The following is an 18,004-nucleotide window of genomic DNA, read 5'->3' as shown; positions in this document are numbered from 1 at the left end:
TTATTAAAAACTGTACTGGACGTCGATCAATACCTCTGTAGAAAATGTCTCTGATGGCATTACGTTTCTTAGGCCTATTACACAGACTTCCGAATTCTAAAATCTCAAATTTTTCCCACCGTATGAGCATGGTGAAGATGCACTATCAGTCCTTGATGTATGTTGGCTTTAAATCTTAACCTCGGGTCTTAACCACTGATTACATAGTCCAATGTAATCTCGACTCATTTTCATATATCTAGATTACCTATACTTCCATTTCCATTGCCATCATGTTGTCTTCAATACTTAGTGTTTTCCTTGTAACATTTGTGTTAGTACAACAAGCCACCTCAGGACCTGTTGTTGAAACCACCAATGGTGTTATAGAAGGGGAAACGGTGATATTCAGTGAAGATACATTCATTAACATCAACAAAAGTATAGATGTCTTTCGTGGAATACCCTTTGCAGAGCCACCCATAGGAGCCAATAGGTTCCGTTCACCTCAGCCTGCTAAGCCATGGGATGGAGTCTACGATGCAAGTTATTTCCGTATGGCATGTCCGCAACCATTCATATCATTTAGTGGAATTGGGGAAGATTGTCTTTATCTGAATGTATTTGTGCCACATACTATTGTGAGTATTTCATGGGAGCAACCAATTATAATTATTCTTGCATAACACTTGGGTTACTCCTTCATGTAATTATACACGAAATTAGGGTTAGGGTTAGTTTAGGGTTAGGGTTAGGATTAGGGTTAGGATTAGGGTTAGGATTAGCTTACACGAAATAATTACATGAAGGTGAGACCAGCTAGGTGAGACCGGTCCTTCCCTGTTGAAAGAAGGGGGAATTGGTTTGGACGATTTCTAGGTGCTCTTGACCCCCATTTTTGCAATCTCGAGCAAAGTGGGCCGGAAAATATTTCACTAGTGCCCCATTTTCTTTTTCAAATAGCTGGATCCGCCCTGGGGTGACATATGACACCCTTCAAAACTATACATATTTAAGAATAAATAGAATCTATGCATGAATGACGGAGATTTTATTTGAAGAGGTCATTGGAGAATTTTCTAAAAAAGAGATGTCACTCAAAGCTCCATCCCAACCTTTTTTTCATCTCCAATAACCTCCTAACTTCATTCATGGAAGAAAGAGTAGATTCCTACATGGGAGAGCGTGGCGCAATGGTTAGGGTACTTGCCTTTAGTGCATGAGGTCCCGGGTTCGATTCCCGGCGGTGGCGATTTGCTGGGATATTGACTTGGAAAAAAAAAGTCTGAAATTAATTGGCAACTTCTGTAGATTAAATTCAGACTTCCGCTCTCCCCATGGTTCATTTAGAATTGGGTAAATGAATCATGAAAGTGCTTCGTCCTTCGGAGGGGACGTTAAGCCGTCGGTCCCGTGTACAGAGAGCCATACCTGTACATGTATCTCGCAGCCAGTTTCGAAAAGAGTAGGGTGTTAACCCCTGACCGTTCCCAACCCGTCCCGGTGTTCAAATGGACCCCAATGGAAATAAGCTTCAATAGAGGCTTTCTTGGGTTATCCAGGGTTGTCAAAACCCGAACAAATCAAATCAAATAGTAAGTTTCCATCGTAATAGAGTCTCACACCGGGGTAGATTCTATTCATTTAATTGAATGGGTAGTTTTGAGAGTGATTGACTGGATACCAGGTTGATACCAGGTTCCGGTATCAAACATAACAAAACAAATAAAATAATAATCATTTATACCTGGATACAATGTCCATAATCCAGGATCTTTCCTTTGTTCCTTCTTTCCATCATGCTTCTTTCTTTTTTCTTTCTTTCATTCTTTCTTACATTCTTCAAGTTCATTCATTCGTTCATTCATCCATCCATTCATTTATTCACATTCGTTCATTCATTCATTCATTCAACAATTCATTCAACAAGTCATTCATTCATTCATTCAATATTGGTTTATTAAAATAATAGTTAATTGATTAAGTTTGCTAATATGATATTAAGCGGGTACATACAACCAGGGTTGTCTTTTTTAAAAGGAATTCTTGTTAGGTATACGAGGCTACAATTCAGTATCGAAGTTACGTAATGTTACTATGTCAACGGGATCACGCGCTAGAGTAATGAACCACGATCGAAATGATCACCACATAAAGTATATGGCACTCGAAGGCATACCAAAATAGCGTGATCCGGTAACCAAGAGAATTACGTAACCACTTCGATGCTGAATAGTAGTCGGTAACAACGCGACGTATAAATTATTTTGACGTATAAACTGAGCGTTTTGTGTACAAAATCCCGAAGGTAGCGAAAACAGAGGTTCAAATGAAAATGTTGTCGCTTTTACCATTGGCGTATATTCACCGATGAGGGGGGAAAGCTGAACTTTTTTAAAAACTTTTTTCGCTAGCGATATTATCCGCTGAGCTGCAGCGGTCTACATCAAGTTGGGCTGATTTAGCATGATTTTTCTCAATTTTAGGTACATTTCCTATGCTTCGGTGTTTGTTTTTTTTGGTGGGAGGGGGGTGCACCAGAGTTTCTCCTACAAATCACTTTGCACTGAATTACATTATAGGGGCTGTTATGTACAACAATTATCTGTCCCCGGGGCAGGGGAAAGAGGGGGCAAGCAATTTTAGTATGTCGAAAGGAGGGGGTAAGTGATTTTTGTAAAGTCAAAAGAGAGATGTTTTGAACACATTCATGGGTTGCTTTTTTAATAAAACGCCCTAAAAAGCTTTTGGAAAACAGTTCGGCAAAATAAGCGAAACTAAGCATCTAAACCATTTGAAGTTTACAAACGAGGTTCCCAAAAGTTGGCAGAGGTGTGATTATTTTTTGGCATGCCGCACGGGAGGACAATCCATGTTTTTTTGTCATGCCGTGATATGGGTGAGCAATTTTAGCAGGCCATTTGGAAATTCCCCCTCCCCTGGTTCTAAATGACTTTCAGAGAACAACAAAATGTTCCTCAGAGTGTACTGTTAACATTTGAAACGTAGTTAACATTTTAATAGTAGTGTTAGTCCGTACTACATTTGAATAGAACTAGTTATGGTTAGGGTTATGCTATAAGGTTAGGGTTTAAGTCTCTCCTATTCAAATATTAACTACGGAAAAAATACCCCCCTCAATATTTTTTGCACATCCTTTAATTGCATTGCGGTGTCCTAATTTCTTTTAGCAGCCGTAATGGGCCGCACTGATACCCGGTACCCCTAACACTTAGGGTTAGGGTAAAAGGGTTAGGGTTAAGGTTTAAGTTAGGGTTAGAATAATGTGGCCCATTATGGTTGTCATTTCGCTCTCTTGCTATTTGCTACACTGTCGTTTATTGATGAGTTAGCCTATGTGGTTAAGGTTAAAGGCCTAGAATATAATAAGGTTTATGGTAAGGGTTTGGGTTAAAAGTAGATTAGGGTTAAAGATTTCGGTTAAGGTTATTTTTAGAAAGATATTATCAATCATTTTCAGCCTGAAAATAGCGCCGTAATGGTTTACATGTTTGGTGGTGCCTTTATCATTGGGCATGGATCGCAGGAGGAATACAGTGGGATACCAATGTCAGCAGTGGGTGACGTGATTGTGGTGACTTTGAACTACAGACTAGGACCTTTTGGATTTCTTACTACAGGTGAGTGAGGAACCTTCAGTAGCATTCAAGTTTGTTTGTTTGTTTAAACGGTCGCTCCGTATGGAGAAACGCGTGGGTCCTGGTGGGACCAGGCTCAAACAAAATGCTCAAACCGGGCTAAAAAGCCTATATGTGACAGAGCTAAGCATGCTGGCCTATATGTATCGCGATCATATTTGTTTTAGTTATTGTTTTCATTATTATTGTCCGTGTTTGTCTTTATTCCTGACTACGCTACAAGTTTGTCTTCCAGCATGTCCAGCCAAAAACTTTTTCCAAATTGCCACTATTCATACTATTTGCGGGAAAGAATACATGAAAGAGTGATCTGAAATAAGGACGTTGTCAGAAACCATCATGAATGTATGCGTTTGTCTCGTGTTTATTTGAGAAGAAAGAATAGAAAGTTATGACATGTTCATCAGCCACATGCTCTACCAAGTATATCATTTATCATGTTCTCAATTTGTATTACAGGTGACGATTCTGCACCAGGTAATTATGGTGTCCTAGATCAAGTGATGGCATTGGAATGGGTGCAGGACAACATACAAGGTGAGAGCGACTATAATGTGAAAAATAATTTGCCAAAAATATAGGCATAATTCTCTCAAAGTCTAACTCTCTGTTACCATTCTAAGATATTATATATCATGTATTAGGTATATTTTTGCGACATTTTGAAGACAATTAACACAGGAATAAATTATCATTAACATTAAGAGTTTAAAAAAGATCGGTATTATTTGAAATCCTTTGCAACAAAAACAATCCTCAGAACTATAACTATATTGCACACACTCTTAGAAAAGAAAGCTTCAAAAGGAACATCACAAAAAACCCTTGATGGTTCTTAGAAAACCATAAACATGATAAAAGAAGAACTGTTTTGGTTCTCTGAAACTCGTGTAGAACCTTTGTTGGTTCTACAAAATATTCTTAGATTTTCACGAACCCCTTTTGAATCTGAAGGTTCAAAGGGGAATCTCCCTATTCAACCCTTAAGGCTGTAACATTTAGAACCCGCTGGAGAACCAAAAAGACTTTCAGAGAAGAATAAAAATAATGTTCCTAGGAGTGTCCTAAGCTCCTTTTATGGTTTCTTCTAAGAACTTTCAAGAGTTCTCCTGGGAAACAAAAAAAAAGTTCCTTTGGAACGCAGTATGATGACTAGTCTCGATTTCTTTGTAAAGGGTTTTGGGAATTACCGATATAGCGGTTACCCGTCGCGGTTAATTACCGATATAGTCAATTCTGACATGTCTGCATGTCTTATTAATTATGCTTATGACTCCTTGCAGCGTTTGGTGGTGATCCAAACCAAGTAACCATCTTTGGTCAGAGTGCAGGTGGAGCCAGTGTTGGTTTACATCTTATGTCTCCGCTAAGTCAAAACTTATTCCAGAAAGCTATCATGCAGGTATTGATATATTTTAATAACGGACTCTCTAAGAATTCCAATTTACTGATCAGATTGCGTTGGTATGGGATTAGGGTGTGCCAGATCACATTATAAGATTGTATACTTTTAGAATTAGAACTCTTCCACAATTGTTTTTGTCGGTCACGTTACCTTTTGAGATTTGTTTTGGTATCAAGTAACCATCAGTGAAGGTAGACGAATCTTTGTCGAGATGTTGGGTTTCAGTTTACATGGTTTAATATGCTTTGGTAGCTACTTCAAATCAAAATCTCACCAGAGAATCAGAGATCATACTGTGATATCTCCAGTTTGAAGTTTCTTGTGGTATATAATGTTGTCTTTTGATCAAGAATTTGAGATTTTGCCGATAGCGACAATAATTATAGTGATATGTATTTAAGTCAAATCCGGGCTTGTAAAACTTTCGCGCGTTCATTTGCCGGATCATTTATGTTCCATTTTAGAGTGGTGTGTCTTTGGTAGCATTTGGTTTTCGTTCTGACATCGACAACGCAAAAAGTGAAGCATTTGCACTAGGTGCCCTCTTTAATTGTTCTGATGAGTCGACGGTGGAATTGATGGCATGCTTGCGAGAACAAACCGAAGATGAGATATTACAAGGCGGACTTCAGGTAAATGTACAGTCTTTCAAATATAGCAGGTTCAAGCCTTTTTGGAGTGATAATTTTTTAAACAAAAATGTTATGCAAGTGTGAGTGGAAATTTCTTTTTATACGTTCCTTTTTGTTGGACTGGAAATATGGAATCAAGACCTCCTTAAAAAGACTTGTTCTTGCCTGAAATGGCATATCATTTTAAACCAGTAACCTAATTTCAACCCAAAGCGACTGTAGTTGTTTGGATGCTGCCGTTGTGTTGCCGTTGTCATTGTCACTAGTCACTGAAGTTTCAATACGGTATTCGAGTTTTATAGACTTAATAAATGAAGATCATGACAACGGCAAAGTTGATGATGATGGTAATGATGATGATACTGCTGCTGCTGATGGTGATGATGATTATGATGATGATAATTGTGGTGTTAGTGGTGTTGGTGGCGATGGTGGTGGTGGTGGTGGTGGTGGCGGCGGTTGTGGAAGTGGTGCGGGTGGTGGTAGCGGCGGCGGCGGTGGCGGTGGTGATAATGATGATGGTAACGATGATGATGCTGTGTTGTTATTAACGTCGTTATTGTTTTTGATTTTAAGCTAATGTTGTTTGTTGTTGTTGACGTTGTTGTTATTGTTATTGTTGTATAGGTCGCTGATAAGTACGTTCCCGTAATTGATGGTTATTTTTTACACGACACACCACAAAATTTACTGAAAAACAACGAATTTGCAGCGGTGGACATTATGCTGGGAACAAACAAGGATGAGGGATCCTCGTACGCGTTAGGCGCGTTTCCTGAAGCTTTTAACGCTCGAACGTGAGTCTTGATTTGTTATAACATCTTTAAATAAACAAAACCTCACCAGAGAGTGTCATCTTCTACTTCTTCTACATCTTCCTCCTCCTCTCTCCTCCTCCTCCTCCTCCTCCTCCTCCTCCTCCTCATCATCATCATCATCATCATCATCATCATCATCATCATCATCATCATCATCATCATCATCATCATCATCATCATCATCATCATCATGAGGACACGGTGGCTCAGTTCATGAGGACACGGTGGCTCAGTGGTTACGGCCTTGGACTCAGAGCTTGCTCGACGTTCGTGGGTTCGATTCCCCGTTCCACCACCGTGTTGCGCCCTTAAAAGGGCAAGGCGCGTTGCCTCGCTTGCCTCACCCAACCCAGGTGCAATAGGAAGCTGTTTGGGGTAGTCACAGTCGTTGTACTGATGAACCCTGCGCCATTTGTAAGCTGCAAACGTGGTTTCGACATATTGACGGCGGGATAAATGTAAAACACTTTGAGGCTGTCTGTTTTGCGGCATGCATAAAGCGCTATAAATATCAACATTTATTAAAAAATATCTACATTTATCATCATCGTCATCATTTTCATCATTACATCGTCACAAATACAGACTGACAGGCAACCAGACCGACAAATATTATAGTCCCACCTTATACTTGGACGTAAACCTCATGACTCTGTCCATATGAAACATAATGCGTTATTGCGTTGTATTTTATGATTTCTCCTGGGAGGTTATTCCGGTTCTGGTAAATCGACATTTGCATTGAACTCTCCAATACTAGTATAACGCCGTCGTACAGACTGACAGGCAACCAGACCGACAAATATTATAGTCACACCTTATACTTGGACTGACGTAAACCTCATGACTCTGTCCATATGAAACATATTGCGTTATTGCGTTGTATTTTATGATTTCTCCTGGGAGGTTATCCCCGGAGGTTATCCCAGTTCTGGTAAATCGACATTTGCATTGAAGTCTCCAATACCAGTATAACGCCGTCGTCGTTTGTGATAAAAGGCCCGGCATGGGTTTGAAAGAACGATTATATGTTTTGGACAACTCATTAGCACACATGATGGCACCCACCTTTCTACACTCAATATAGGTTTACAATGCTGCTACTAACGTAGGCTCTCCTGACACCGGATTGCCGTGCAATAAAATTCTCCATGAATTACATGCCGCAATATAGAATAGTGTAGAATGGACAGAATAAATAGTAGGCCTATTCTCTGCATGCAAACCACTATAACTACTTGTACTTTAAAAGTAACCATTTCTGTGATTTTGAAGTTTTAATCAAGCTATAAGGCTATTGGCCTAATATTCATTCATCTGTAGTAGTTATTTATTTAAAGTAGTCCTTTTCTATCAATCCTGTCCGTATTTCTGTAGGAAATGTGAGATTTAAAAAAATAACAACATGGAAATAATTGCAATATTTTATCACGTCACAGACCACCGCCAATGAACAGAAGTTTATATGAAGAAACATGGCCGATGTTTACATACGGGTATGTCAATGACCAATTAGTGGACGCCGTAGAAACGGAGTACGTTGATTGGTCGATAGCAGAATCCCCGGATGCAGATTATTTGGATACGATGATCCGGCAGATAACAGACCAAGCTTATTGGGGTCCTACGGATGAAGTGGCTCGTGCGCATGTCGCCGTGAACGCAACGGTTGGTTATGCGAAGTGCCTAGGGGGTACTACACCCCTGCCCAATTTTGTGCCTATTTTTGCATTTTTCTCAATAATTATAGCGCATTGGTGACAAGTAGGATATGTATATTATAGGGGCAAGGACTACAACGACTGCACTGAAAATTCAACAACTCAAGGCAAGCAGTTATTGATTTATTGATTAAATATTGGGTTTCCCTCATTTTTGACTGTAACTCCACAACTGAGGTTTGTGTTGAAATAAAATTTCAGTGCAGTAGTTGTAGTCCTTGCCCCTATAATATAGGCCTACATATCTTACTTGTCACCAATGCGCGATAATTTTTGAGAAAAATGCAAAAAAAAAAAAAAAAATAGGCACAAAATTGGGCAGGGGTGTAGTACCCCTTTATTAAAGACTTATCTTCATACGCATACATTTAGCTTTAATCGTAACCCAAACACATTTTTAATTTTGTCTAAACTTATCCTGAATCCAAACCTCATCATAATAAAGAGTAAAATATAATAACTACCCCATTTGGATTCTTTCTATATTTCAAAAAGCATTTTTTCGATTGAAAATATTTTTGACATGCATCATCTGCAAACTCGGATATACTCAGTGGTTCTAATCCCACAGATGTTCTAATGTATGAGTAATCACACATGAATGGAGAGATTGATTTCAAAACTGAGTTGCAAAAATTAGCATCTTTTTACAGGAGGATATAGGATGGTCATTCTGCATTCTGGTCATTATCAGTATATCATGCCCTGCCTGCCTGACCAGAATAGGGCAATTGCAATCCGACACTTTCATTATAATCAGGCACCCGGTATCAGGAAAACTTGCATTACAATTGGGCAACCATTATTAGCAAGTGCACTTGGATTATAATCGAGCACCCGGTATCAGGAAAACGTGCATTATACTCGAGTATTATTATTAACCTTTTGCAACTTTGAATTAGTGAACTCTTTCATTTAATATGTACTCAATCAAGAACGAAGTCAACTACAAGTATCAGTGTCTTTGACGCTATGATTATGAGCCTGCTGATGATGCATGCCAAAATCATTTCAATTGTAGAAATAATTATTGAAATATAGAAACAAATCCAAATGTGTAGTAATTTTTGTTTTACTCTTTAGATTGAAATGTTACCGTTTTGGGTGCGAGTTTGTACAATAGTCTATGAATATGATGAAGGGGCATTGCATGACAAAGAATATTATACTTGCATTTTGACCAAGACTTTTACACCTATTGTCACAAAAGTATACCTGATTAAATTAGCAGCATCACTACAATTTTTCAAGAATTCTTTTAATTTTATCGTTACTTACTTGTTTCTTTCAGGTCTATCTTTATTACATGACACATGTACCAACAGTATCTATCTACAACATACTCAGTCTTGGACCTAAATGGTTGGGATGTACGCATGCGGAAGACGTACCGTTTGTCTTTGGTCATGCATTTATTCCCGGTGTGCAATTCTACAAACCTAAACTACCACGAGATGTCGAAATTGAACTTTCTGTTAAGCTTATGAAGTACTGGACAAATTTCGCTAAGCACGGGTAAATAAGCTTCTTTTATTAATCAGCAAAACTACCACAATCAGTGTACCTTTGTTTTAGGGGCAATTTTATAGTCTGTTCAGTCTACATAATTTGATTTGGATGTATTTTATGTACAGGTGTTTTTATTAATTGAGGGACTTTTGAGAAGAGAACAACAACACTCATTAATTATCTTCCCTGTTCAAGCTATGGTCGACTCGAGGTTCAGTGCCATTTAACCTTTTCCGATATTTCAAAGATCATAGAATCTCTAGTTATATTATTTTCTTACTTTTCGTTGTTTTTTCTGTTTCTTTTTTGTTTGTTTTTGTTTGTTGCTATTATAGAGATAGACAAAAGTTATACTCAATTTGAATATTTTGATCCTTTAAAAAACAGCAACGTTTTATATTGGCAAGGACCAAGTATTTACATGTAATTGGCCAGGGATGTAAAATTCGGCAGTCGCTGATTTCCAATACCCGGAAGGAGGCATGAGAATTAATTATGCCATTTCATGAACCCTAGCCCTAACCTAAACCCTAACCCTAACCCTAAATCTAACCTCCTTCCGGGTATTGGTAATCATTGTTTACCGTAAAATTCGTCATTATTACTTATAAACAGTTTATCAAATATCACCCGGTACCCACTTTCATAACAAATCAAGAGTAAATGTCGCCACCACCAACCACACATTCAAAATTCTGAAGGGGACTTTGAAAAAGGTTGTATACTGTATTAATGAATAATGTTTCCCCAGATTAAAACCGTCTATGTTAGAACATTGGTGAAAATTTAGCGGTTCTAATACTCATACCCATACTGAATACCTGTTCTCAAAATATATAGTAGTGTTAAGGGTAATAACCATAGGTCTACTTATACTAACCATCCTATTTGTGGTAAGCCCGCGCTAATAAAACAAGCGCAGTGAATATGACAATAACTGATTATATAACATGCATGCAGGGTCAGGGATGTAGAAAGTGGGGGAGTGGGAAGCACCGCTCCTAGAAAATGATGATCAAAATTGAGGAAATGATGCCAAGTGGGAGAAAAAGGACACATAATAAAGACGAAAATAGAAACTTGGTTCTGAGAAAGAAATCACTTTCTACATCTCTGTCTTATGCCTTATACTGAGACGTTCCCAATTTTAAAATCCAACTTCATACATTTCTAATATACTAGGACACCCAATGGAGACGGTGACGATGACCTACCACACTGGCCAACATTCACCATTCCAGATCTTTCATATAAAGAGATCTCATTAGACTTACCGAATGGACGTGTCCTGAAACCTGAATATTCCAACTTTTGGAATAATTATATACCACGACTTATTACTTTTACAGGTAAGTTTGAATCTCATTTTGAGGCAATGAGCATGATGAGGAAATTGATCTTAGGAGGATAGAATTAGACACGGGAATATTAAAATGAAATGTGGAGATGGGGGAAATGGGAGAAGCATTGGCGCTATCATTTTACAATTTTACAAAATAATTTATTAGTCTTTTATAATTTCAGTCCAACTGGTGGAAATGAATACTGAAATTTTCCAAGAGCTCCATTTATGTTTATAAACCGCCACAAAAATCATCGGGATACTTAAACGAATCGCGAAAGCCGGGTGGCCGCCGCTAGTTACATTATATTATTTTTGACAATGAGATGAATTTGAGACGATGAGAGGAGATGAAACTCATTTCGAGATTTCGAGACAAGGAAATTAATTAAATCTAATTGAAACAACATCTCTTCAGTGCATGGCGTAGCGTGAGTCATCCTATCCGGGGGGCTTGGGGATACCGGCCTGATTGGGTGGGTGATCACAAGCCATATTTCGACAATTTTCCTGTAGGACTTTCTAAATTTTCAAATCGATTGGGGTACGTGCCCGTATGACACTACGGCTACGCCACCGAATCTCATTGATAAAATTTAGTTACATGTTAGTAAATCTGTACATGTAGTATGAATCGCCGTATTTTGTTTTCTTGCAGAGGATCTTGAATTAGCACAAGATGAATGGCAGGCTAACATGAATGAATGGAAGGAGAAATATCTACCAAGATGGAAGCAAGAATTTGAGAAATATAAAAGTGAACTGTAAACAGAAAAACAATTCCATTTCATTTTACATGGACTCAAATGGATATTGTGACCCGTTCTCACGAAATCATGAACATCGGAACATGTCGACAGACAGATAGCCTAGAGATGCTTTCAGATAAAGGCCATTGAAATACACAATATATAAAATGTGATACCAATATTACTTGTCAAAACAGACACATATTAAAGAAAAGGATGACTATCTAATTGTATTTCAACTTTGGTTACCGGGTAATTAAAGAATAACGGTATTGATTTTAGCCGCTGTCGTGCATTTATCGTCTCATATAAAACGGACATCATTTTCGCCTTGTTGTTTTACGCCATAGAATGATGTCGCGTGTTATGTGAGACGATAGATGTACGACAGCGGCTAAAATCTACATTTATTCTCAATCTGTACTATCGGAAATACTTCGTTGCTGTATTGCTTAGCATTGCATTGTTATTAAACATCTATAAAGATCCATTGACAAATTGAATACCAAATCTTCACAAGTGTTCATGATATTAACAGCCTACAGGTATATCATTTCAAACTTAATTTCTAATTTTTACAGCTAAAATGTCAATTTTGTCATGTTCCGGGCTTTGTCGGAACGGGACACATTTCCTAAATCATAACAAAGGTAGTGAACCGTATAAAAATTAAAGCGCAGTGTCAGGTCAAAAGCGTGTTTTAGTCAAAAGAATCCATGCATGCATGCACAATTTGTATTGAATTGAAATTGTGCAAATTACTTTTCAACAAAATATGTCCGAACCTAAATATAACCCATGACAATGCAGTGATCTAACTTTGATATTGCCAATGACATCTACCAAACTGCATACTTCAATAATATGAACAGGGCTGTAAGAAATTGTAGTAAATGCCCCGCAAATAAGTTCTAACCCCGGGGTTCTAACTTTTCAAGCCCGAGCTGAGCAATTGAGTCTGGTCCCATCAGGACCTGAGTGTACTTCGGCACAGAACAAAAGAAGCAAATTAACACAGTAAAATACTTTTATTCCCAAGCAAAGTTTATTCATATAATATAAGCTATACTACAAGCAAGATATTGTTTATCAAGAATACATAATTAATTGCCGTTGTGAATGTTAGATCCATTGGGCTATTTCAAAAAGAAAAAAAAAAGGTCTGTTTGTTTGTTTGTTTGTTTCTATATAAATTGTTTGGTTTCTTCTTACGGAGAAACAAACGAATGAACGATGACACATCGCAATAAAATATTTGCTAATAGGAATCTATCGAAAATGAAACTTTTTTGTTTGTTTTACGGAGAAACGGCAAAAGACAATATCTAAACTTAGAATTTGAAATCTATTGAACAATGAAAATAATTACAATGATATAATTGTTCACTTTCATGATTCAATAATCTTGTTTTGAATTTTTAGGATGATTTCACTTTCATCTTTGGCAATATTTCTGAAATAGCCCAATCTGACAAATCTGTTCCATAGTTTTGTTTGTTTGATTGTACACATCTATAGTTAAATTTAATCTGCAATATATAGCACCAAAAGTATCATAGACAATTTGGGCTAATTTGACCTTTTTCCTTGCATCCCTTAATTATAGACGATTATTTTCTGGAGAAGGATCCACTTGCTATTCCGACGAATCATAATTATTCTACATCTCAGTTCGGAACAGTGAGCCGAAAACATGAGTACAATTTGGCCCAAAAGGGAACATTTCCCCGATTTCCTTTATGTGAAAGAGGGGAAGGGGCGGCAAAGCCCAAGACATGCCCCTGATCAGTGGTGTCAATCCGTCTTGAAAAGTACATGTGTGCAGGGGAGGAGGGGGGCGGAATTGTTTAAAAATGGTTGAAAACAACAAACAATGGGTCATTTGCCAAAAGGTGGGGGCGCGTGACGTTCCGCCTATGCTCCTGATATCGCCACTGATCCTGATTGTCCTGCTATAATTTATAAATGATCCCTCGGAATAATATTGCAATCGCAACTCCAACTTTAGAAAAGCCGAATAACGGGCACTACCCTAATCTTTTTGCTGATCCCATACATGTAGTACCAATGTTAGGATGGTGCCCGATAGAGAACATGCATACTGCAATGCGTTAAACGTTTTTTCTAACATGTACAAATAACCCGACATTTAATGTTATTGCAATGAAACCTTTAGAAAAATGTTTTAAAAAATGGTTTAAAGACGTTTATCGAACACAAAGCTTTCTCCTATCTTTAAGGGGGTCCTACACCCATCGATAAATTTGTGTCTAATATTACATTTTTCTCAAAAACTAATAACACAGTGGTAACAAAACTTATGTATATTATAGGGGCAAGGAATCCAATTACTACACTGGAATTTCAGTGACCCAAGACAAGCGGTTGCTTATTTATGATAAGAAATAAGGTACCACTAGGATGTACCTCATTTCCTATCATATATACTGAACCGCTTGTCCTGAGTCACTGAAATTTCAGTGTAGTAATTGGAATCCTTGCCCCAATAATATACATAAATTTTGTTACCAGTGTGTTATTATTTTTTGAGAAAAATGTAAAAATAGTCACAAATTTATCGAGGGGTGTAGTACCCCCTTAAAGCTTCCTGTTTTCTTTGAATGAAATATGAATTATACTTGTGATTTGTGCTTGAAACAGATTTATCTGGATCATTAATACAATGACAATATTTACAAAATAATACAGGGTGTCCAAAGATAATAAGTGTGCCGGTATACATGGTATAATACCACAGCCTGTTGAAAGACAGTCCAGTATAAGTACAACTGTGAAATTCATTAATGAAAGGTCCATAACGTTTGTAAACTTGTGCTTATTACAGCCAAGATGGTCTTGTACTATATGCAAATTAAGAAAAATATATTGTCTCTTTTAATATAGGAAAGGTTTGATGAAAGTTTACACTGCGAAAACAGTTTTTAGAAATTAAACACTTTTATAAACACAATTTTGCCTTCACTTTGTAAACACGTTTAGAAGCTTAAGGGATCTAGAATGAGCGTTTATGGCGTTTCGACAGTATTTTTTGTGGGACATGAGAGCACCTCAGACGTATCGAATTGCATTCTGAATACGAAGCATGTCTTTCTGATATCAAATAATTTTCATTTTTGAAATTCACGGTATAATACAAATTTTATGACAAATTATTAAAATTTGATATTTTTCAAATTTTTGATATATAGGCCTAACAGTCCTCGAAATAAATTTTATAAATCTAATGATATATTCTTAAAGTGTATGTAGCTGGGAGGAAAAGCCGACAATCAATTGAAAATTTTGATTTTTATATTGAAGATATGGATTTTTTCCCAAAAAGACCTATTTTTTGGTGGGTGTTTTGGGGAAAAAAATCTATATCTTCAATACGAAAGGTCAAAATTTTCAATTGATCCGTCTGCTTTTCATCCCACCTACATACACTTTAGGTATAAATCATCAGATTTATAAAGTTTACTTCAAGTACTGTTAAATATCAAAATATCAATTTTAATCATTTGCCATAAAATGTGTATTACATTGCGAATTTCAAAAATCAAAATTATTTGATATCAGAAGGACATTCTTCGTATTCAGAATGCAATTCGATATGTCTGATGTGCTCTAATGTCCCACAATAAATACTGTCCAAACGTTCATACCCCTTCCTTAACATAATGTGTCAAATGTTTGAACATTGGTCGGTGATGGTGTTCAATTTCCAAACATCTGACATCAGGGCCGTACGCAGGGGGGGGGTGCGGGGGTTGCGACGCACTCCCTTCCCCAAATTAGGAATAATATACAAAAAGTCCCAAAATTTTAGAATTTGCGAGCGTAGCGAGCAAAAAAATCAGGTTTTTTACGCTTTTTTGGACAAAACAGGTCCAAATTTTGGGAAGAAAGTCCACTTTTCACAAAATCGCCCCCCACCTTGGGAAAAAGTCCACTTTTTCAAAATCAGCACCCCCCAAATGAAATCCTGCGTACGGGCCTGTCTGACATCCATATTCTAAACATAACGTTTCTAAACACATGCTTGCCTTTACTTTCTATTTTTGCAGTGTAACAATGGAAACGGTCTAATAAATGGGCATTAATGTTTGGGACACCCTGTACTTATACATTAACAAGATAACATAAAGCAGATAAATTTATAATTACAAAGTTCGGACCCATTGTTTTTGGAACGAAAAAACCCTGTTTACTTTTTTTAAAATTTTAATTCGATAGATCCGATTGCTAAAAAAAATTTGACTTTTCAAATTCGAGAAACTTGTTTTTCCTCAATTGAGAATGCAGGTTTTTCAATTTGAAAAGTCAAGTTTTGGATAAGCTTGTTTTTTTTGTCAGAGAATTCTATTTTATTCAAAACGTTTCTTGCTATGGACAGATGGGAATAATTTAAAATGAAACTGCGTTACCTTTATGTAAGTTAGCAAATTTTTAACATGTTTGAAATTTGAAATATGTAAAAAGTATGTCGTTTAAGTTACATTATACTACTTGTTTTTACCTTGTAAAAGGGATGTTTTTATGCTCCCGAAACGTCGGTTGTTTTGTCTTTTTAACCCTAAATTTTGGATGTTGTTGTACATATTAAACAGTTTTTAACATTTATTTTCCTTGGTTATGTACACTACTGAATCTTTTTAAGATCCATTCAAAGTTTCCCTGCTGGTCAAAAGTGGGAGAAAAATTAACAGAAGGTCCCCGTTTTGGTGACAAGACATGCAAAAACTTAAAAAGGGCAATTTTTAGCGGAGGAGTTTATAGGTCCGTTTTCTATACAAAATAAACTTCCTAGCGCACTTTCCATTCGGAAAAAGCCCACTTTTTGGAAGCCTATCCCCCAAAAAAATCCTGCGTACGGGCCTGATTAGACCTATAATATAGCAACGCTATGAAAAGTTATTGGATTCCAAAAACAATGAATTTAGGAATAACGATATGCGGGAATTTGTCAAGAGGAAATCTAATTTCATGTTTTCTGAGTGTTTCTAACCCATATTTGAGAATCGTAAATACCGGTAGTTAACTCGTTGATGGGTCCGTCCTTTTTATATTTAGCAAATGAAATTGTTTTCAGCAAATGGAAATAGGTATTGACTGTTTGTGAAGAAAACAAACTTTTTGATAATTATATCAAATCTATCTTTTTTCATAGAAATGCTGCTCAAAACATAACACAAAAAACTCGTCTTGAAGTTTAAACTTATAATGAAGTAAAAATGTCCAAACAAGTGAGATTAATGATTAAAAAAGTTTCGGCTGATAATTAACTGGTTAAGATGAGACACTCGCTCCATTAGGAAACTGAAAACCATTCCATGAGCTGCAAAAATATTCTGAGTAATATGATTAGATATTATAAATGATTATACATTAAAGCACTTTATAATACAAGTAAAGCATTTACCAGCTGTATTAGTTTGATAATAAACCCTTAAAGGAGTATTTCGTGATCCTAGCATCCTCTTTTTTTCTCATTTATTATGAAAAAAAGCTTGTTCCCAAAATTGATTCCGATTTTGGGTTTGCGAGTTATTCATGATTATGTGTATTACACTGTATAGACAAGTGTTAATTTCGTTCTGGTATACCAGAATGTAATTCAAATTCACGATATTTTTGCTAAACGAATTAATCTCCGGCTCTGCCAAGAACTTTTTTGTATAAACATTATACTAGCCAGAGGTTTTCAGTGGTATAAAAATCTCAACCTTTTTCGACAAAAGTGGGGGAGGGGGAGGCTGTGGATCACGAAATGCCCTTTTAATTGGGTCATTCCAGAAAATAGATGCACACAAGAGCTCATTTTGCACATTTTCGTGATTTTTCCTTCATTTAATTGGATTTCCAAGCTTTATAAAGTGACATTGCATTGGCAACTGCAATTCTAGTCGTTTTCAGAAAGCAGACTTGGAAATCCCGGACATTTCTTTGATTGAAAAGTTACTCCTCTATAGGGGGTGTGTACTTATTTTCTGGAATAGCCCATTGCCAGTTTAAAATATATAAATCTTAATATTGTATTTGAGTATATTAATACTCATTTGGAACTCATATCCTGGAAACAGGATCTGTGTTTGCCATTTGGAACAATGTTCATTTACGAGGCACCCAATATTACCGGCATTTCTTGAAACTATTTGTATAGTGCCCTTAATATAACCTCTGATATAAC

The 18,004-nt window shown here is 36.8% G+C and overlaps 1 protein-coding gene across 1 annotated transcript; it reads left to right on the top strand.

The window, feature by feature from the left end:
- Positions 1-272: 272 nt before the first annotated feature.
- Positions 273-12,343, top strand: LOC140142971 (acetylcholinesterase-like). Its single transcript, XM_072164998.1, has 10 exons — positions 273-620; positions 3,461-3,620; positions 4,098-4,175; positions 4,922-5,040; positions 5,508-5,675; positions 6,303-6,472; positions 7,933-8,161; positions 9,506-9,729; positions 10,906-11,072; positions 11,724-12,343. Exons 1-10 carry the CDS (start codon positions 273-275, stop codon positions 11,831-11,833), a joined length of 1,773 nt encoding a protein of 590 aa, XP_072021099.1. The 3' UTR covers positions 11,834-12,343.
- Positions 12,344-18,004: the final 5,661 nt, after the last annotated feature.

Source organism: Amphiura filiformis, chromosome 20 (assembly GCF_039555335.1).
Source record: "Amphiura filiformis chromosome 20, Afil_fr2py, whole genome shotgun sequence".
NCBI lineage: Eukaryota > Metazoa > Echinodermata > Ophiuroidea > Amphilepidida > Amphiuridae > Amphiura > Amphiura filiformis.
The sequence above is the reverse complement of the archived record's forward strand: the minus strand, read 5'-3'. Positions and strand labels throughout refer to the sequence as shown.

Excerpts from the sequence above, each read along its gene's own strand:
- LOC140142971 (XM_072164998.1), top strand. The coding sequence starts at position 273 with ATGTTGTCTTCAATACTTAGTGTTTTCCTTGTAACATTTGTGTTAGTA. Across the intron at positions 5,676-6,302 it reads TATTACAAGGCGGACTTCAG|GTCGCTGATAAGTACGTTCC; the intron begins GTAAATGTACAG and ends ATTGTTGTATAG. Across the intron at positions 6,473-7,932 it reads GAAGCTTTTAACGCTCGAAC|ACCACCGCCAATGAACAGAA; the intron begins GTGAGTCTTGAT and ends ATCACGTCACAG.